This window comes from Xiphophorus couchianus, chromosome 12, assembly GCF_001444195.1.
Source record: "Xiphophorus couchianus chromosome 12, X_couchianus-1.0, whole genome shotgun sequence".
In the NCBI taxonomy this organism is placed as follows: Eukaryota; Metazoa; Chordata; class Actinopteri; order Cyprinodontiformes; family Poeciliidae; genus Xiphophorus; species Xiphophorus couchianus.
This window is the reverse complement of record NC_040239.1, coordinates 17,424,061-17,445,210: the sequence shown is the minus strand read 5'-3', so window position 1 is coordinate 17,445,210 and position 21,150 is coordinate 17,424,061. Positions and strand designations below refer to the sequence as shown.

General features: G+C 37.9%; 3 protein-coding genes across 4 annotated transcripts; 2 read left to right on the top strand and 1 right to left on the bottom strand.

The window, feature by feature from the left end:
• Window positions 1-293: 293 nt before the first annotated feature.
• Window positions 294-5,265, top strand: aldh3b4 (aldehyde dehydrogenase 3 family, member B4; the record flags this gene model as incomplete). Its single annotated transcript, XM_028033551.1, has 9 exons — window positions 294-545; window positions 1,385-1,495; window positions 1,743-1,863; window positions 1,933-2,018; window positions 3,242-3,323; window positions 3,409-3,798; window positions 3,885-4,051; window positions 4,858-4,957; window positions 5,037-5,265. Coding segments are annotated over 9 exons (1,509 nt in total), but the record flags the coding sequence as incomplete, so codon positions are not given.
• A 76-nt stretch (window positions 5,266-5,341) lies between these two features.
• On the bottom strand, window positions 5,342-8,881 carry mmab (metabolism of cobalamin associated B). The gene is made up of 9 exons (XM_028032661.1): window positions 8,715-8,881; window positions 8,481-8,536; window positions 7,942-8,035; window positions 7,259-7,316; window positions 7,020-7,092; window positions 6,851-6,948; window positions 6,711-6,775; window positions 5,713-5,772; window positions 5,342-5,627 (listed from the first exon to the last, which is right to left on the bottom strand). Exons 1-9 carry the CDS (start codon window positions 8,816-8,818, stop codon window positions 5,543-5,545), a joined length of 693 nt encoding a protein of 230 aa, XP_027888462.1. The 5' UTR covers window positions 8,819-8,881; the 3' UTR covers window positions 5,342-5,542.
• Window positions 8,882-8,969: 88 nt separating this feature from the next.
• On the top strand, window positions 8,970-20,879 carry mvk (mevalonate kinase). Of its 2 annotated transcripts, XM_028035002.1 has the most exons (11): window positions 8,970-9,028; window positions 9,221-9,389; window positions 9,888-10,032; window positions 10,310-10,454; window positions 12,103-12,258; window positions 12,696-12,799; window positions 12,946-12,991; window positions 13,160-13,250; window positions 13,668-13,787; window positions 13,988-14,141; window positions 16,835-20,879. In XM_028035002.1, exons 2-11 carry the CDS (start codon window positions 9,312-9,314, stop codon window positions 16,984-16,986), a joined length of 1,191 nt encoding a protein of 396 aa, XP_027890803.1. In that variant the 5' UTR covers window positions 8,970-9,028; window positions 9,221-9,311; the 3' UTR covers window positions 16,987-20,879. The 2 variants fall into 2 exon arrangements, with proteins under 2 accessions (XP_027890803.1, XP_027890802.1); XM_028035001.1 differs by lacking the exon at window positions 8,970-9,028 and having other exon boundaries at window positions 9,042-9,389.
• The last annotated feature ends 271 nt before the right edge of the window (window positions 20,880-21,150 follow it).

Here is a 21,150-nt window from a genome sequence, read left to right as displayed (position 1 = left end):
TGTTATTTCCTGGAAATGGATACAAAGTTGAATATGATCTGTGGCTCGATGTTAGTCAGCAGCACTGTTAGTTTTATGTGCATCACCTAATTGGCGGTTGTTAGGATTTCCTACTATCCTCCCTGCCTGTGGGGATTTCACCTGAGGGGGTGACCAGGCTTAACTTCAAATTGGCCCCATTTAAAGACACCAGCACTGCTGATTTCCTGGACTAGAGTGAACATGAGTGGAAAAATCAGGGCGTGCTGTTTGTCAGAGGAATGGTCGTTTAACATGCAGAAGGTATAAGGTGATGTGGATTAGAAGTATTCCTGGGAACGTTAGTGCTGACAACAGTTTGTTGTTCCAGGACGAGGCTGGGAGAACCCTGTTTGAAGACATACCCTCTGGAGTGTGTGGATCTGCTGAGGAGGGCAAGAATTGCCTTTCAGGCTGGACGGACCCTGAAGGAAAGTTTCAGATTGGCCCAGCTGGAGGCTGTGGTGCGGATGCTGGAAGAGCATGAGTGTGACTTTGTGGATGCTCTTGGAAGGGACCTTCATAAGGTACATCACCTGTCATCTTTCTAACACTCAGTGAGAACACAGAGAGTTGTTTTACTGTCTTACTGTTGCATTACAACAAATTAGAACGTCACTGAATGGGTTATTTATTTCACCAATTTAAAAAAACATGCAGTTAAATTTGATTATTAGAATTTACAGGTAATGAACATCCCAAATTTCAGTTTCAAGGAAAATAAAAATAATACATAAGTCCATTTACAAAGCAAATTTTTAATACAGAAAACAGTATGTTATGGCATAAAACTTTAATAAGAACTACTTTCTTGGTTAATAATAACAATGTGCTGACAGATGGAATTAGAGAAAAAGAAACATGTGTTCTTATCCATAGGTAATACTTGATTAACCAAAGAATGTAGTTATAATAGTGTGTTCTGTTTTTACTTAGACGTTGAATTTTGAAAAATAAACCGTGTCCCAAGGAGTTGAAACTCTGAATAGGAAAGTCAGAACTTTCTCACCAAACCCAACATGTAAATCCAATATGGCTGCTTTGTATCTAAAACTTTCTGATAGACTAAAAGAAACTGTATGCCTATAGTCCTGTTGAATTGTATTTCATTAAACCTTTCAATGAAATTGTAATTACATTTTATTTTTAAATACTGTACTTCTGACTTAACAGTTAAGCGCGTTGCTAAAGAAGCTGACTGCTTACAGGGAGTTGAACGTTTGTGTGTTTACTTGAAGCACAAGCTAGAAAAATAACTGCAGTCTATAGAGATCTTTTAAACCGAATCACTGAAATCAAGTAGGTCATTCTTATTTTAATTTGAGATTTACCTGCAAATATTACATTTTCTTTTCATTTCAACCAGCCGCGGTTTGAAACGGTCGTGTTTGAACTGATCATGGTCAAGAATGAGGCGCTTCACGCAATCAGCAACCTGAAGAAATGGATGGAACCTCAGTCTGTGGAAAAGAATCTGGTAAGAAACCCATTTCTCCAAAACATCTTCGTGGCAAAACGACTGGGATTATTCAAAGCTTACACAACCTGAAAACATTCCAGTCTGACTGCCACAAAGAAATCCATTGTACAGAGTCCACTAAAGCAGATTTAAGCTAAGTTGCACTGACCTTTTAAGTATTCAGTGGGGGTCGAATCTTTCTTCTTTTTTTCCTCCTCTGCTCATTTGCTTCCCCTGTAGCCTAACTTTGAAGTTGTTTGTGCAGTCCACCAGCTTGGACGAGTGTTTGGTGATCAATGAGCCCCTGGGTGTGGTGTTCATCATGGGGACCTGGTGCAGTCCTGTCCAGATGTGCTTGGTGCCTCTGGTTGGAGCCATTGCAGCTGGTGAGCAGCGGCACTGTCTTGTAACCTCACAGAGAATCTGACGTTCACGTAGGAATCTCATTTATGTAGGAAACTGTGCCCTCATCGGCCCTTCTGAGTACACCGTGCACACAGCAGAGCTTCTGCATCGTCTTATTCCTTTCTACATGGATAATGTAAGTAAGTGAGCAGAGAGGATCGACTGCTCCAAAGGTCTTTCAGCAAGTTACACAATGTGACTTCACCTCGCCAAAAGGTGCCTGCTAATGATGCAACATGCTGCAAAGTGGATGGAAAAAGTTTGTAGAGCATTTGCTGAGGTTAAAGAACTTTATGAGCTGTAATCCCTGAGCCAAATTTAATTTAAGTGTTAAGTACGTGATAAGCCACTCTCTATTAATTTATTTATGATTTAACGACTTAAATTATTACTGGAGTTTCCAAGGAGGGTCATTTCACTGCTTTACTTTTTTGAGCTTTCAAAATTCTGGGAAATCTGAGATACTGGAAGATAACTAAAGAGAGAAATACAGTTTAAAGACACTGTTGTTATGAAAACTGGTGGGATATTTGATAGAGAGGCTGAGTTGGCAAAAAGACACTGCTTTTTTGTTCTTTTTTAAAACTCTGCATTGTTTTTGATATTGTGTCTGATAATTTTTTTGTGTAAAATTTGCTTAAGAATTTAAACCTCTCAAAAGCAAATAGATTTTTTTCATATATATAAACTTTACATACGGTGCAGATGATTTTCCATCCACAAATTTAAACTTGTGCATGTAATTCTGTTTTAAAGTTAATTGAAGTTTGGCAAAAACTAAACAAATACATTTCAAATGCATCATTAAAGGCCCACAATAAATGTGACATTCTTTCTTAAGGTGAAGGAAAGGAAATATTTTTTTCATATAAGTTTAATTTATATATGAGTTGAGTAAAAATAATAAGCTATAATGTTAAGGTAATCGTCTCCCAACAAACAATATCTGAATCAGGTGCAGCACAGCTAAAGGACATCATGCTTACTCATCAGTTTTTATCTTTACTGTCCAAACTTCATGGAGACAAATGTTTTGATATCATCTGTGTCTTCATCAGTCAGTTATCTTTTCTCCACTATTGTTAAATTAAGAGCACATAATTTTATTTAGTCAGGTAATACAAAAATAAGTTGACCTGAGACTCATTGGAACATAATTCACCTCCATTTCTGTTGTCTTGTATAAAATATAACCATTGTCAGAGACGCATGATGTAATATGATATATAAAAACTCCATGTTTTTTTTTTGGCATTCTAAGCAATACTTTAACAATAATTAATTTTTAATTTGCTTAACCTTCAGAAAGGGTGACATATGCATGAAATGCTCTTATGCAAAATTTTTGTTTTCCTCAAGGAATGCTTCCATGTGATTCTTGCAGGCATCAGTGACTTGCCTGAGATTGTGGAGCTTAAATTTGACCACGTATTTTTTACAGGTAACCAAATCCTCAACCTTTCAACACACATTTGAATGTGTTTCATGGTTTAAAGCCGCTTAACATGGCTGTCACTCTTTTTCAGGAAACAGAGAGGATGGAAGCAGGATTGCTGTGGCTGCGGCCCGCACTCTCACTCCCGTCACCCTGATCCTGGGAGGAAAGAACCCGTGCTACGTGGACCAGCACTGTGACATCACCACCACCGTGCAGCGAATTGCATGGGCGCGTTTTCACAACGCGGGTCAGAGCATCATGGCCCCCAGCTACATCCTCTGCCACACAGATGTTAAGGCTCGGCTGGCGCAGGCCCTGAAATGCTGCCTGATGCAGTTCTACGGCCCCGACCCGAGAGAATCCCGCAGCTTTGGTCGCATGGTCAACCTGGAGATCTTCAACCGTACACGAGAGCTGTTGTGGAGATCTGGGAAGGTGGTTGTTGGTGGGCAGGTGACGGAGGGAGAGAAGTATATTGGTAGGAAGCTACATCCTTGACTTTTTATAAAACAACTCTTATGTATACATGCACAATACGATGAGGCTCTGTGCTTGTATTTGAAGCCCCAACAGTTCTGGTAGAAGTGGCAGAATCGGACCCCATCATGCAACAGGAGGTCTTCGGCCCGGTTCTCCCAATACTCACTGTAAATGACGTGGATGAAGCCATTGCTTTTATTAATAAGCAAGAGAAGCCCCTCTGTGTGTATGCATATTCCACCAACAATAAGGTACATCATAACGAGTGGAGATGCAGTGTTGGTCAAAAGTTTACATACAGCTATCATAGACATATATTTTATATTTGCTTTAGATCTTCTTTCAGTCTGAAATGATTATGCAACAAATGACTTTCATTGGTCAATTTATAGAAAATGGTATAGTATGGGTTTTCTCTGATCCACACAGGTTCACAATTATACATACATGCATATACTGTACACCCCTACTAATGGTTTTTTCTTTTTCTTTTGATGTTTGAAATAAGTGTCCTAAAGAAAGATCCAAATGGCTGATTTCTAGTTTTATTTGAGATAATTTTGATGAACTGTAAGGTCGTTTTCTATTCCTATGACACACTGGCAGCAAAACAGCCCTACAATTTGAGTTGTAAAGGTCTGAAAGCCTCTCACTGACTAATTCAGACATACTTTTTGTAACTGAGGCTAGTAAAACTCTGCCATATCTAACCGTAAAATATTTGTCCAGGTGGCATTCTGCTCGGCCATGTTGACAAGTCAATTTTCAGTCAGGCTTGAAGTTAGTCACTTTTGAGGACGTTTTTTTTCCTGCTTACTTGATTCTGATGTGAAATACACTTCTCTTTAAATAGTGACACTTGTGTTTCGACAGTGAGTGATTCTTAGATATTGCTAGGCAATTCCAACAGGACAATGATCATTAAAACAAGATTTGTAATTAATTAAACAGGCTGGTAATAAACATGTGGAAAGTCCTGACATTAACTAGGCTAACTACTGTATTTCTTCAGTTTCACAGAGTAAATTGTGATCATGTATTGACCTTTTTACCACAGATCATTTCCAGACTCATGAGTGAGACCTCCAGTGGAAGCTTCTGCTCTAATGACTGCATCTTTCAGAGCCTGATGGTGGCTTTGCCATTTGGTGGAGTGGGTGAGTGTGTCATGTCACATACAATGACATAAAAAAAAAGAATAGTGTCTTAACTACACATTGAAACATTTTCTTTAAGGCGCCTGTGGAATGGGGTCCTTCCATGGTCGCTACAGCTTCGATACGTTCTCACACAGAAAAGCGTGCTTGCTTAGAGGGACGCGGTTTGAGTGTGTCACGTATCTGCGCTACCCACCCTATGAAGACCGCAATCTGTCTCTAATGACGTGGGCTTGTACGCTGTCCCAGAAGAGCCAGGGCTGGTGCCAGATCATGTGAATGTCTCAAATACTCTTATTAACCTGCAAGAGGAGAAACTATAATGGGAAATATCAAAACTAATTCTAATCAGAGTGAGAATATAACCAATGTGGAATCAAGTGGTTAACTTAAAATATGTTATGTTTATTTGATGAATTGCTGAGCTTATTGTGTAAATTTCTAACTTTTGATGTACATGTACTGCTTAGCTGGTTTATTTTGTCTTGTGTGTGATATTTAAGAAACAATGCACTGAACTAAAAGCACAACTGTAGTATCTGCATCTATCACTGTAGAAACAAATGCAGATTCTAATAGGTGCGTTCATTCAGGTCTCCTGTAGATCTTCTCCTCTTTGGTTTCCTTCATGGCTGCGTATCTGGCAACTGTGAACAGGTAGTCGCTCAACCTGAGTGCAAAAAAAAATGTTTGGACTTTTATCAGATGTTTAATCGGAAAGAAAGATATGTGTTTTTAAAGCAGATAATACTGACCTGTTGAGGAATTTTGCAACATCTGGATCTGCCTCCCCTGAACGCACAATTGGAGCAACACTGTGCAGAAAAACACAGAGCTGTCAAAAACACAGTAGCAGTGAAACAAGAATAACATATCGTCTAAATCTCTGTGTCCTGAATGTTTTAGATGTCAGCCTGGTTCAGCACACCTGAATCAAATAAATAGGTTATTAGAACGCTCCTACAGAGCTTAGCGACCTGCTGAGGCATCACTTCAGCCATTTAAATTAGCTGTGTTGGAGCAGAAAAACATCTGAAATATGCAGGACATAGGTCCTCAAGGACCTTGACTGCAAAGCAACACTTAAACCACAAACAGTTGAGTTTAAACAGCTTGAAAAATGCAAAATACACAAGTGAATGCATTGGGAACCTTATTCTAAAATAAAGATTTATCAAACATGACTCAGAGGGTGAGGAACAATTTACATTATCATGTTAAAAAAACAGCATCTGTTTTTTTTCTCACATTTGCTGAATAAACTGAAAGTTTGAAAATGTAGGTTTCCTCTTAATTAATTAATTAATTGCATAACTATTGATTTTAAGAAATGAGGAATGGGGTAGTAACCCCTTAGCAATCTTGCTGGTCTGGAACTAAGATGCTGCTCTCTTTCTCGTAGATTTGAGGTAATTGTTTTGTTAAAATAACCATTTCAAAAGCATTTCCTTTGTTTTAACATGACGTTTTCCGTAATTATGATGCATTCAAAATGATCCATGATTTGTGGTAGGAATAGATGGGCCTGACATCACAGTAAAAGAAACATTTACATGGAAGCAGCAGCGTGCATGTCATGGTCTGGTGGTTTCCTAGACCTAACACTTAATTTGCTATGTACAGATATAATATGCCAAACACAATGACAGATCTGGTTAATCTTTGAATGATCAGTTCAATGATTATTCTAATCAGTTCAAAATAATCATTGAACTGATTATTTTTTATCACAACTGTGTGTGGTGAAACTGACCTGCGCTCCGCTCTCCGACAGACTGTCCGAGCTAAGTGCAAAGCTGCGCTGCTCTTACCCCCAGACTGTAAAATACAAATATGAGTAATCTAATCATTCATAGGAACATTCAGTATCTATAGAAGCAGAAAGATACTTACAGGTAAAATGAAGTTGGTCAGCGGTGGGAGTTCCTCTGTAAAATGATCAATCCATGTTTCCAGGTCAGTGATTGCCTGAGGACTGAATTTTGTTCTCTCTGGTAAAACAAAAAAAAAATTACATCAGTGATGAAAAATAAAGAGATCACACCAACCTGCATTTGCATACTTCTATGAATTTCTCTTGCAGATGATCGAGGAGTAGCAATATTGGAGCCCACATCTTGTAAAATACATTGGATCTGCAATAAAATAACACATCTTTAATGCATGTCGATTGCTTGCTCTATAAATCTAATGAACTTTTGGTGCTGAAACTAACCTGTGCTCTGCCTTCGGTCTGTCAGAAGACTAGAGTGCAGGCCAGTTTCAGCACATTAAATAAATTTGGCATGAACAAAATCAAACCTTATCCAGCTGATCTGTGAATGTATGACCTTTGTCAAGACAAAACTCTCGGGCCAAACTGTAAAGTTAGATACAAAAGTGAGTCAGACAAACTGAAATATTTTCGGTAAATGTGCTGATTTAGATTTTAATTTTGCATTTTTTAGTTCTTGTCAACAGCTCTGCAAAAGGACATCTTGTATTTGATATTTTTCAGCAATCACGGCATCTTACTGCACTTAAAGTAAGTTTCACTGAAACTGAGATTTCTTTTTATCATTAAGGACTTTTGCATTCCTCCTGTAAGTTGCAGCAACATAGTTTTAGTTAATACATCTTTGTCTGCATGTTTAGTACAACCTCACTTGTAAAAGAAAAATGCTAAAATATTGGTAGTAACTCTAAATATAATTTTTTTTCTCGCAATTCTTTTGTTGAAATGTTACAAGCATCACATTAGTATCCTTTCACCCTGTCAGCAACATTTTCATGGAACATTATTTCCCTTAAAGTTTCATTTGTTTTCTATTTTGGAATTTGCATTTTTATTGAGCTCTGAAGCAGTTCATTAAGATGCATTGCACGCAGGGTTATTTTTCTTTTCTGATAACATAATTTTATGCAGTTTTTCTACTGTCTGACAAAAGTGCTTTAAATATCCATGTGCATACAATGATTTAATAGTGTAATAATACATAATTTACCCTATAGCTGATGACAACTCATCTGTATTTCCCAAAGCTTCGAAAATATGATCTTCCTTTGGCCTCCTTTCTCCAGTGAATGTGCTGGAGAAACCTGCAAATCAGGAATCTAGTCAGTTTTTTTATTACGTTACAAAATGACCATAAATGTTTGGGATTTTTTAGACTTTTTTTTTTTTGATAGGCCAACACAAAATAGTAGTCATTATAAACATAATAGACAGCATCTGTTGTTTTCAAATTGTGTTGAGATTTTTTATTAGTAGTATAGTTGAGATCTCAATAGCTGAGCTCTCATCCCCTGATTTTTAACAATGTATAATTCTAACATGGATATACACTAATATAACTGTAAAGGGAGTCTGGGCCACAACATTTAAATGCTTTTATTTTTGCCTGAGACACAAATACATATACAGATCATGTGGCTTTCAAACATAAATGTACATAAAGGAAACCACACAAATTTCCCCAGCCCATATTTCAAATATAGTTGAAACCAAAGCATTAAGATGTCTTCTTTAATTGGGTTGACTTACCTTTATCTCCAGTTTTGGTGTATATTTTAGGTGACTTGATTTCTCCAGTGGCATAACTGTAGGGGAAAAGAAAAGAATGAAGATTATATTGTTTATGAGCAAGAAGGAAATCATGAATGCAATAATGACAGAATATAGTTTTAGGGGCTATTTGTTTTGCAGGTATAAGTGGCAGAGGAGTCGGAAGAAACAACACTGTAAACATGTGAGCTCACAAGCAGTGCTAAGAAATACCTTCTGTCAGAACACAGTGGTTTAGGTGTCCGATGTTCGCTTATGAGCCTCCTTGTCCGCATAAAACAGCGGAGGAGAGCATGTCTGGTAATACCCGATGTCATAACGAGCTACAAGGTAGCAGCTAAAACTGAACGCTGTTTTGTAACGAAGAGTTTTGTCCCTCAGCCGCGTCCGTAGTTTGTAGGCGTTTCGTTTTCATCGCACGATTGGTCAACTCATCATGTGTAGGCAGATTTAGAGACGCTGATTGGCCGGAAGGAAACGTGTTGAGGCAACTGAAGCGGTGATTGGATCCTGAGGCGAAGCGTAAGGTAGTCCACATAATTCATGTAGCTATGTGTAAACTGTGTTTTTAGCTGCATTGATAACTCAGTGTTCAGAGCTTTAGACTGGTGCCTCGTCGCAATTTTGCATTGTTAAATTCTTCAAACTTTATTCATTATTCATGAAATTAAACCACATATTCGTAGGTTTAAACTTTTGCCTTGTTTGTGCTACCTCAGCGGATTAACGTCAGCTAAGCCTGTCTGTGGTAACACTGTAAGTGAAAAGTTGAACTTGAGAAGATTTCAGGCTGTGGAAGCTGCCAGAAAGATGGAGGTGAGAGACTGTCTGATTTCTGCTCCTGGAAAGGCGATCCTCCACGGGGAACATGCTGTCGTTCATGGAAAGGTATGATACTAACACACATTTAAAACCAAACTAGGATTCTGTCAGCTAAGCTTAACATTTTGAAAGCTTTTAAGTTCGTGCATTTTTATTAGTAATATTAAATTGTGTAGAAAAGGTTTGATTTACATCATACTAGTTCTGATTACTGCGCTATTGTGACTCTTTATTTCGTATTGGGATATTTTAAAACACTGTTGCAACATGACATGTAGTTTTTCAGTCTGTTGTTTCATAAGGCATTAAAATCAGACATAAAATTTAAAATGCACCTGTGCCTAATGCAGTTGAATTCTGAAATTTTCTGTTTGAATTTGGAAAAACTAACAGAAATGTATTAAAAGTTGAAATACAAAGAGGGAAAGCTGATAAGGGCTTCCATCAACCCTGACCACTAGGGCTGGGTTGGATATAAAATGGTCTAATTACACTCCTGATTTTTAGTATTGCAGTATTGCAGTACTGTGAAATGTGAATTGACTTGTACGTTTGTTGTTGCAGGTGGCTCTTGCTGTAAGTTTAAACCTGAGAACATATTTGAAGTTGAAAGCGAGGTCTGATGGCAAAGTTTGTATTAACCTACCTAATATAGACACATTTGTCTGCTGGGAGCTGTCCGAACTGAAACAGCTGACATCATCAAGTGGTAAGAGAGGATTTTTCACACCGACACATTTAGCTCAAACAGGTGAACTACTTTCACTTTTTAGATTGTAGCTTAGTCATGTACTCAGCTCACAACCAGTGACTCAGAATTGTCTATACAGATATATTTTCTTTCACAGACAATTAAAGAGGTCACAAAAACATCACATTAGCCAGTTAGCTTGTTGAAGAATAGAAACACTGCTGAAAATGACGTGTGTCTGTTTTCTCCTCCTGCATATTAAATTGTTTCCGTTTCTTTAAAATATTACAAACAGATAAAAAAGAAGAGATCCAACGTCTGGATGCTGAACTGGTGAAGAGACTGCGTAAATTTATTGGTGTGACCAATGAAAACTTAGACAGTAGTGCTTCAGCAATTTTGGCCTTCCTTTACATCTACCTGTCACTTTTTGGATCAGGGTGAGATATTTTTGAAGTTCTTCACATGATTTCCACATTTTATAGAAACAAGACTCATCAAAACTATCAGATTTTTTCTCACGTATTTTTAAGTTCTACTGTATTTCATGGACATCTATGGTAATAAAAGCACCAGTCACTAAGAAATGATGACTTATAGATGTTCATTCTGTCTTTCCACAGGCAAAACATGTGATAATGTTACGCTTTTGCTATTTGCAAATGTAAGATGTTGCCAACTACCAACTGTGTCTGTTTGCAAATTATATTTTAGAAACATTTTATTCAAGAAATGTTCACTCTGCTCCATATTTGTCCTATGTATTCTTTTCATATGATTAGGGGAGTGATGAAAGTCCTTATCTAAAATATGTAGCAGGGGAGAGTTTTCTGACAGAGGTGGTACAATCTGACATCAATACTATCAAAACAGTTACTTAAAATAGAATTTAAAAAATAGATTTGATCACGATTTTATTTATATCACAGTAGTACCACAAAATGTTGCGATACCATTTTAAGTCCATATCACCCACCCCTATCATGAAGGGTCTCTACATGTTGTTTTTGGGCTAATCTGAAGGCCACATGAACTTTGGAGGCCCAACTTTGCAGAAGGTTGGCAATTTCTGCAGCTAATCACCTCATGACCCACTGACCCCACTCTGTCATGTACATGGCTGAGTTGCCCTGTTATAGTACCACAATCAGCTGACTGTGGAATGTTAGGTAGAGAGAAAATTTCATGACTCTACTTATTGCATAGGTGGCATCTTACTAAAGCACCAGACTACAGTCCTCTGAGCTCTTTAGAGCAACCCATTCTTTCTTCTAGAAACATTCTGCATGCCTATATGCTGGATTTTATACGTCTGCATTAACGTCTGCAGAGTTAATGGAACACCTAAACTCAATGAGTTGACGGGGTGACAGGATAGAGTAGAGTGTAAGGGTCTTTGTAAATTAGATGGTCTTGTGCTCATGTTGCTAAATGCTATGAATATGTAAGAAAGTGATCAGTACATGCTTGGAGGTTTATTGCACTCATGGAAGTGAAAGAAGGAGTTTTTCCTTCTTTGTTAACAACCTTAATGTGATCCTTTATTTCTTTATTGACATGGATGGGTTGATTGGATGAATTAAAGCACACATCAAGATGGTAAAGAGAGACAGATAGGTGGACTCTGCGGCCCGAGCAGCTGGGAAGATTCTCATGAACATTAGAGCTGCAGGTTGTTGGAGGATTTAATCGGCGCTGACACAGTGCTGCTGTGTCAGAGCGAGGTGAAGGATTTCTGACAGGATGGCCACTAATGAGAGTCAGGCACTGGACCACTCTACACCCTTTAACAAGTCTGGATGGGTTTTTCCCTCGAGAGCAGAACTGGACAATTAGTCTAGAGTATTTTTCTGTCTGCCTGAAAGCCACCACTCTGAAATGACATAGACAGAAGTGTCGAGTTTGTTTGTGCTGCATAAAGTAGTCTATGTGAGACTGAATTATTGGTCTATAATAAAAATAAAGTCAGTGCTGTAGTTGAGTTTTTGTGTGATGTACTAGCAAATTACAAAAAAACAACAACAAGTTCCTGTCTATTTTAGCTTTATTTGTATGTAGTTTAATTAAACACTAACTCATTGTTTTCAGAGATATGCCCAGTCTGACGATGTCTGTGTGGTCAGAGCTGCCGACCGGAGCAGGACTGGGCTCAAGTGCTGCTTATTCCGTGTGTTTAGCTGCAGCTTTCCTCTGTGCAACCGGAAACATTCCCACTCCCCTCAAAGAGTGGGAGCAGACTGGCAGGTAAGAACAAGGTTTCCTTGTCTGAGCTGAGATTTTGACTTCGACAGTAGTTTGCATCAACAGAGCAATTAGTCTCTGAGGTTTTGTCTAAAAACTTATAAATGACCATAGTGAATAGCTTGATGCAATTTGATAGAAAAGATGATTACTGTCTAAGTTTTGTATTATTGGCTTTTTTTTTTTTTTTTTTTTACAGATTATCTGTCTCGTATACTGTCATGCCATAATGATAATTTTAATACATAAAAAAGTTACATACTGCAGCTTCCATCTGAAATTAACTGTCGTTTGATTATCTAAAACATGTGTGAGTGCTAGTGGAAGCTTTGTAGTTCCAAACAGTGTCTTTATAATTATTCAATTAAACACACAACTGTTTACCTGTCATTGTGATTGCTCATTTAGCAGCACCCTGTGTTGTTGTAAACTGACTGCAGATGGTGTCAGGAGGATCTGGAGCTCATCAACAGTTGGGCTTTCCAAGGAGAGAAGATCATCCATGGAAATCCCTCAGGAGTAGACAATGCTGTAGGAACATGGGGTGAGACAGAAAAGTGTTTAACATAATATACGGCACATGAAGTTATTCATGCTCCTTCCCTAAAATAATGTTATTATTTTATCAACAGTTTACAATATCACTATTTAAAATCATCTTTTAAATGCTTTTTTTTTTTTTACACATAGGTGGTATGCTGAGGTTTTTAGCTGGAAAGATAATACCACTGAGCAGGTACTGTTGAATTACTTATGAATGTTTTGATTAATAAGCCGATTTAGGAAGCATATCTTCCGATTTAGGAAAATAAGCTTGATTTTTATTACTAAAAATCAAGCTTCTTCTGGAAAATCATCCTCTGATCATCAGGTGACTGAACTCTCAAATCTTTGTTGCTGCCAGGGTGCCGTTGTTGAGAATCCTCCTCACTAACACCAAAGTACCACGGAGCACCAAGGTACTTGTTGCCAGGGTGAAGGACAAAATTAACAAGGTACTAAATGGTTTTCCCTCCCTCGTGTGTTACTTGCCGACACTATAATTAATATAATAGGCAGTGCTTTTTCGTGGCTGATACTCCAGGGCATGGGGTTGAGTGCCTCCATAAAACATTAAAATTAAACTCTCAGCCAGCACCCCTGTGTGCCGTTGCCTTGGCGACACCAGCAGGTGTGCAGCTTTCCACCCTGGACAGAGATTGGGCTTGTATGGTGTTGTGCCAACATTGGACACAGTCAGAGTCAGACCTGCCAAATGTGCTGCCTATGTGCAGTATCTCCATTGAAATCTGCTTTGCAGTTCTAAATTTAAACGCATAAAAATATTACTTTTACACAAACTCTGTGCAAAAGGTATACGGGAGATGTTAATCTGCCTTTGTTGGCCTGTTTTTTGTTTTGACCTCCTGCAGTTTCCTTCCGTCATGATCCCTGTGCTGGATTCAGTCGACGCCATTTCCTGCACCTGTGAGAAAGTCCTAACAGAGATGACTTGTGAGCCCATCACAGGAGACCACTATAACATCTTAGAGGTACAGATTTTTTGTAATTTAAATGAAATATAGATATTGAAAATGTGCAGTCAGAATGTACCATAGAAGTACAATTTAATTTTATTTGATAAATAAAACGCAAATTGAAAACACTGGAACCTCAGTTCAAATATTCTCATTTACATACTGTTGTTTATCTCTCATGACCTGTATTTTTACAGCTTCTTTTTTTTTTGCAGGAGCTAATTGACATCAACCAACATCATCTGAATGTGATTGGTGTAGGACATCCTTCTTTAGACATGTTGTGCCAGGTTACAGCGGCTAGAGGGCTTCACAGCAAGCTTACAGGAGCAGGTGGAGGAGGCTGTGGCATCACACTCCTGAGACCAGGTGCTGCACAATAATGGTTCTTTATTTGCTGTCGTAACTGTGCACAATTTAAATGGTTAACTATCTAATACCTTGCTACGTTTGTACTCATTTTAACAAGCATATGTCATGAATTTTACTACTTGTCCTTTTCAGCTGTGTTTGCATTGTAGTTTAATTAATTTCTATGTCTGAAATTGGGAAATATTTAAATAAATTTAAAAAAAGGTGGAAGAAAAAAGGCAGCCAATAGCAAAACTGAAAATAACTAAAGAATGATAACATTACTATGTCGAATCAACAGTGACATCAACGCAAAACACAATGACGAAAGTGGGGTTCGCCAAGTCTCCAGCTTGAATTTGAGTTCATAAACTGAATATTTTTATCCCATGAAGAAAAGTCAGAAGAAATGTTGATTTAGAGACAGCAGCCTGGAGACTTTAACAGACCGGAAACCTTCCCAGGGATTTAAAAGCTCCTCAAAAGAATCTCATTTTGTCTGTAATCTGTCACAATAGTGAATGAATGTGTGGGACAAAAATGTAATGGAGAAAAAAAGTCTGAAGGTTCACCCAGTTAATTATCTTTATGTCTCCAAAGGTTCAGCTCTGAGTCAACTACACTACACCCAGATTGTGGGTTTAATGATGGAATATTTATTCAATCATGCCATCTGGAGAAATCTGACAATTGTTTTTTGTACTAACATAGACGACAGAAACTACAGTGAAAGAAAACCTTTTCTTGCTTGAAAAACTAACTGACTGCTCAAGCTGTCTGGGTCATTTGGGGTCTTCTTTCACATAGACTCTAATGTCCAATTGTCTCAAATTTTGAGTAAGAAGCGGGTGAGAGTGAACTCGCCAACTTTTCCCACAAAAGTGCTCACACCATTTTTTTAAAATATTTTTGTTGCCTATAAATGGCCTCTCATCTGTTTGATATATTCCAAATCTTTTCTGTTTGGAAATCATAAATTTTTTTATCACTGTGGAAAATTTGCAGGTGGTTTTGTTGTCATCTAAGTACAAAGGTACATGTTCAGTTTGGAGGATATGCTTAAAAAGCTGCTATGTCATAGAAAAGTGTGCAAAATTATTAATCTGTTTCGACGGCCGGTGAAATGGTTGAGATTGGCTTAAAAATGTGACATTTTGAGGTTCAAAAATAATACAGAGAAAAAAGTGTTTTAGTTGTTGCTTTTAATCCTGTAATATTTCTTTTGGCCTTCTTACCTGCACCGATCGTCAGAAGATCAGTCAGAGAGAAAACATTTTCAAGGTAATGGAGGGAGGCTATGGCAGAACATTCATGGCATGCCTGATGATATTGTCCTTTGTAGATTTTAAGGTATGCTTGTAATTTTAAAAGTTGCATTCTTTTTTTTTTCTGAATTTCCTTTTATTTATTTAATTGAATTCCTTCTTTCATTTTCCAGCTAAACATTCCTTGTGTCTTTGGCTGCAAGATGAGCCCAAATTTTTATTGATTCATTCCAGTGCAAACAATGGAATGAATCAATCTGTCTTTTCAAAACAGCCATCCAGAAGAAAATTACATTTTATCTCCATACTCTATGTTTCTAAGGCAAGCTTTGCCAATCGTATTGAGTGGTTTTCTGCCTCCTACATAGTAACCCATTCAGCCCATTTTGTTTTACAAATACTTGTCTAATAAATTCAGTTTAATCTAACAGTTTTTAGTTACGGAAAACACTCTGTGACATTAAATGTTCTGTTTTCCACAGACACTACCTTTTCTCAGATCTAGGTATTATAAGGACAATTCATGAGAGGAATTATAGAAGGCACATGTACCTGTACATATGTGTGCTCATGCACTGAACCAATCAGAAATCCTGTGTTCAGTCTGTTTATGCCTGCAGCTTACTGAATTTTAATAGGTTCTCAATTTCCTAAATAGATTTCCAAATACTTTTTCTTCTTATGGTTTTGTTTTTGAATTGCAGCTATTTTAAACACTTTTACATCTGTCTGCTCTAAAGCTAATTATAAAAAAGCTCTTAGAAGAAGTTATTTTATCTCTGTCTGTAGAAGCTACACCTGCACCCTGAGGATAGACTGTTATGGAAATAAAAAGGATGTAAGGTATTTTACAACTATCAAGGGTTCTTGAGTTTGTTACAAGCTTTTCCATTTTGGCTTCATTTGTGTTCAATATAAATTAGCATTCTACACACTTTGTAAGACTTAAATAATTTTAAAATGTAATTTAAAAAACCCCCCAAATCAGATCAATGATGTTAAAACCACTAGAACTGATCAAATTGACAGTTTTCAGGTTATGAGCTTCTTTTGTGATTATTTATTCAACTTTATTTAATTTAATTACTTCTTTCCTTTTCCGACTAAACATTCCCTTTGTGCCACACTCTTTCGGATTTTTATTTGAACAGAGGTCTGTGAAATATTTGACGCTCTGGATATTGTTTTATAACCCAACCCTGTTCTTGCCCGTACTCTTAACATCTTTGGATGTTGGATTGAGAGTTGCTCTGTAAGATGTTCAAAACTTAAGATATTGTTTTACAAGCAAATCCATATTTTAAAGAGCCCTGTCTGCTGTGCTCTTTGGTCTTCATGATGCTGTTTATTCATTCATCTTCTCTAAGAAACATTTGAAGCTTTCGCGGAACCATCTTAGTCTGACTTTTCTTGTTTATTGAAATTATTGTTTGGTTTTATTTGCAGAAACTGATTCAACGACTGTTCAGGGGACGATGAAGGACCTGAGGGACTGTGGCTATGACTGCTGGGAAACAAGTATTGGTGGACCAGGTGTGCAGCAGCACTTCCCTTCCTCTGTTAAAGAGGAAATTATGGAGGTTTTAAACAGGTACTGAGGCCTACTGGTGGCGAAACAAAAAGACTGAATCCTACACTGTAGGACTTTTTGTTGATGTCTCAAAACCTTTGATATACTTAACTAATAATGGGAACTGAGAGAATGAAAGCAAAAGGAAAAAAAATGTTTCCAATTGATTTTCCTGACTGAACTTTTTTTTTGTGTGTATTTGACTAATCAACTGGGCCTTTTTGCACATTGGAGCAAAATTATATGCAATGATGTATCTGTACACTAGATGGCAGCAGAGTGGCACATATTGTGTTAATGAATCAGGATAAAAGTAATACTTTAATGGATTAGTTTAATAACATTAAATCCTCAATTCTATATTTTTTACAGGGTTAAAATCTGCTTTAGTGAATGTAATAAAGCTGTGTGTGATTTTTTTTTTTCCAGGAGACATCACTTACAAAAAAAAAAGTTTGCAAATCCAAATGAAGGATTTGTTCTGGAAATTGATACATGCCAGATTGAATATTAAAAAAAAAAAAATGATGTCTAAAGTGAAAATCTTCAGCCTCTAAATCATTTTGCGGTTTTATTTATCAAGTTAAAGACTAACAGGTTGTGTTGTTTTGCTAATGAAGGTTGCAGAAAGGAGGACAGCAGGCGTGTGCGGCCTCTCTGGAGGATCTGGATTAGCATCACTGTACTGTGAATAAACAACAAACAGCGTCCCTCCGAGTTACACAGACACACAACAGCTTTTCCAAATTCTCCGCCACTTTATTGCTCATCCTTTTAAGCATTGCAAAATATGCTGCAAATAGAGCAGATGCAGCTGACGGATCTGTCTGCCATACTCCCCGATTTGGGGAAAAGGTCACTGTGGGAGTGAATATCCATTTCATTTTTTTGTTCTTTCAAATGTCATGAAGATTGAGAAGTCCAAATCTGGCTGTGTACGTGAATAAACGACATTCGTCACCCCACCCGCAACCCCCCACCCCAAACCCTCTCACACTCACCCACCCTTTCTCTGTCTGCCCTCTCTGTCCTCTTGAATTGTGTCATCTTTATGTCAGGGCAGCCCCCCTGTCAGCGTGCTGCACAGTTGCTCCTAACCCCTGCTGGAATTTAATTACCACTGCGCTTCTCAATTTAAATGGCATTGAGGAGGGCGGGAAGGCAAGAATAGCTGAGGGATGGGGCGGAGGGGCTGGACAAGTGGGAGACACAACGAAGCCAGTTTTATTTGAAGCCCCTCTTTTTATTTTCTGTCTCATTTTCTTTCAGACCTTTTTGCCCGAGTGAGGCACAGATGGTACTTTTTTTATATATCAGTGTCAGTGCTGGCTTCTTTCTGCTCTGATGAATAGAATCTAAGGAGGGTCTGGGATTATTTCAGATAACCATGGGGGTGAGGAAAAGGGGTCAAGGATAAAGAGGAAGAATGTCAGATTTCCAGAGATACAGTAGGAACTGTGAGCTGCCCTTGCAGTGGGGCAGAGGAGAGGGGGGGTGGTATGTAAAAATCATTTAACATTTTAGGTGTTTGAGGGAGTTTTGTCTGTATAAATCTGTGCGAGTGAAACGGCAATGAATAATTCATTTTGTCCAAGCAGGAGGAATGAAATGCTAAATGTGAATTTGCTGAGTGGTCTTGCTCACTGTGGCACATTCCCTCTGGTCCCGTGTCAACTGGTGAGAGACTTGTCAGGAACCATTAAGACTGAATGCAGAATTAGACCTGACTGACAAGATATCATGAAGCTGATGTCCAGTGGTTTTGCTAATGGGGATTTTAGTGTGCAGCTCCATTCACATCCATAGATCAGCATTTGTCTCTGTTATTATGGAAAGTGCCTGTTTTGTGTGTTTTTATGTCGTGTGTGTGTGTCAGAGAGTGATGAGGAAATGGCCTCGGTAGGGGATATTTAGGCAACCATTCCCCGTCAGCGTTTGTAGGAACACGGTGACAGAGGCACAGTCAACATCACAAGCTCCTCTCTGTCATCATGAGGTGGATGATCCTCCTGGGGCTGTTTGCCCTTTTCCTAAGAAGGAGGTTGGTGGTCCACGTCGGAGGCAGGGGTCCGAATAAGACAGCAGGATGTGAGGATGCTGTCAGAAACTATTTTTACAGGGTTCCTATGCAGTTTAGAGAAATCTGGGATTTCATTGAAGCATTCTGTAGGTGTGGATAATAATAAATATGTATGGTTGTGTTTTATAGTTTTAATTTTCTGTTACATTGTCTAAATGTTGCATCAATAAGTTAATCTATGCACCATTTGCCCACGCATCCATCTGTCCAGTGGTTTTTGCAGGTAAAGCGTGACCACTTCATAAATATGTGCAATAAATTTGTTGCCATCTGAGAGGTCTTTGCTAAAAATAATATTCTTAAATCTGTCCAAAAAGTCACTGAGAACTCTTAGTGGAGTTGAGTAAATGTCACCTCCAATTTTTCACATCATATCAAAGTTTTTATTTTTATTTTTCTGTCCATCTGTCTCAAAGCCAGTGCAAGGAGCAAGAGGTGGGAAAAGATTTTAAGTTCTAAAAAGTGGTAAAAATATTTTCACGTCAATTTCTCGAGTACGGTTAGAATTTCCAATCTAAACATGTATGTTTTCCCACTATGGAAGTCATTTGCACTTTCATAAAACAGTGCCCAAAAATGCACCCGAGATTCAAACCAAGAGTATCTTTTGATAAAACGAATTGTCACTAAACTCCTCAAACAAAGCAATCTCTAGCATTTTGATATGAACTGTCCCTTTTGCAAAGGTAAATTTAAAATATTAAAATATATAATATAAAAGAAAAAAACTTTTAAACATCCTTCTGTTCAGTTTTTGATTAGAGGTTTTGGGATTACAAAATTCACCCCTTTTTTAAAAAAACACACAAGTATTGTACTCCCTGGCTTAGATATTATATAAACTTCTGCTGACCTAACTCAAAGTAAATATTTGAGATTGTTGCAGTGAATGTTTAAAAATGCAGCTCATTTTACACTTTGAAGTTGTATAATGTTAATTTTTGTAGCTATCATCTCTGTTATAATCTTCAGACTAAACAAGTATGTGCTGAACTGAACCAAACCCTTTTATATGAATGGATGAGATGAAGTTTGTCCCCACAGACAACAGATCTCAACTTCACATCTAGTCAAACAGTTTTGGCTCCAATGTCTTCGCTGGATTTTTATGTCATTTAATCATTTCCTGCTAGATTTCTTTTAAGCTGCAGCCAAAATTTTATAGCATATCAGTTGATCAGATAACAAAGATATCAAAGTTTTGATTTGAAAACTTCATTTAATCTTTTCCATCCTTGTCATGTCTCAACTTTATCTTGCAAGACTCTGTGGGTCGACAGCGCCCCTGCTCTCCTGGGCCGGGAGCCTGTTTCAGCAGTCCTAAACGTAGCCAAAACATTTAAAGTGAGGTTTCAACCTGGAGGATCTGTTATGTCTAGAGCCGGGTTTCTGTTATCCTTCAGAAACAGACAGAGCTGCACAATTGTAAATATCTGAAAACACACGACACCTCCTCTCTATGTCCCTGTTTCCATTATGGAATTGTATCATGTCTGAGTATTGATCCTGGAATTGATCCCACGGAGTTGAGGGCTTGTGCAACACACTCCGTCATCTCTCCAGCACCAGCAGTAGTATGTTTTTTAATTGCAGTCTAAGGCGCTCGGTTTTCATGTTACCTTTGAAAAGCCTCATTGATTTTTATACCACCCTTCATCCTCTCTGTGCTCCGTTTTAAGAGCAAATCCCTTGTGTCAGACTTTCCCCGAATGTAAAAGCACGAGATCTGCCAGTGCCTTTCACAAGGCTTCCAGGTGCTATTCAGACACATTAACACTCAAGTTTAAAAGTCAGATGTGTGGATTTTTTTTTCTGTTCAAATAAAACAAAGAGGAAAAAAGGCTTTGCTACAGTCTGCCAGTCTCTGTGTCAGTGGGAGCTGCTGAACGCTGAGTTGAACAAACCTTTAAACTTGTTAAGTACAAGTTTATCGGCCTAAAAGAGACCAGCAGATAAAAAACCAACCACAATGCTAGAGATGTTTAGTAAATCTTTATGTATAGAATGTTCTTTTGTTACAGTAGAATAAACTCTGTCTTTTTTTCTTTCTAAAATCCAACATTTGACATAAGTACATCTATTCAGTGGGAAAGCAAATCTCAGAAATTCGTT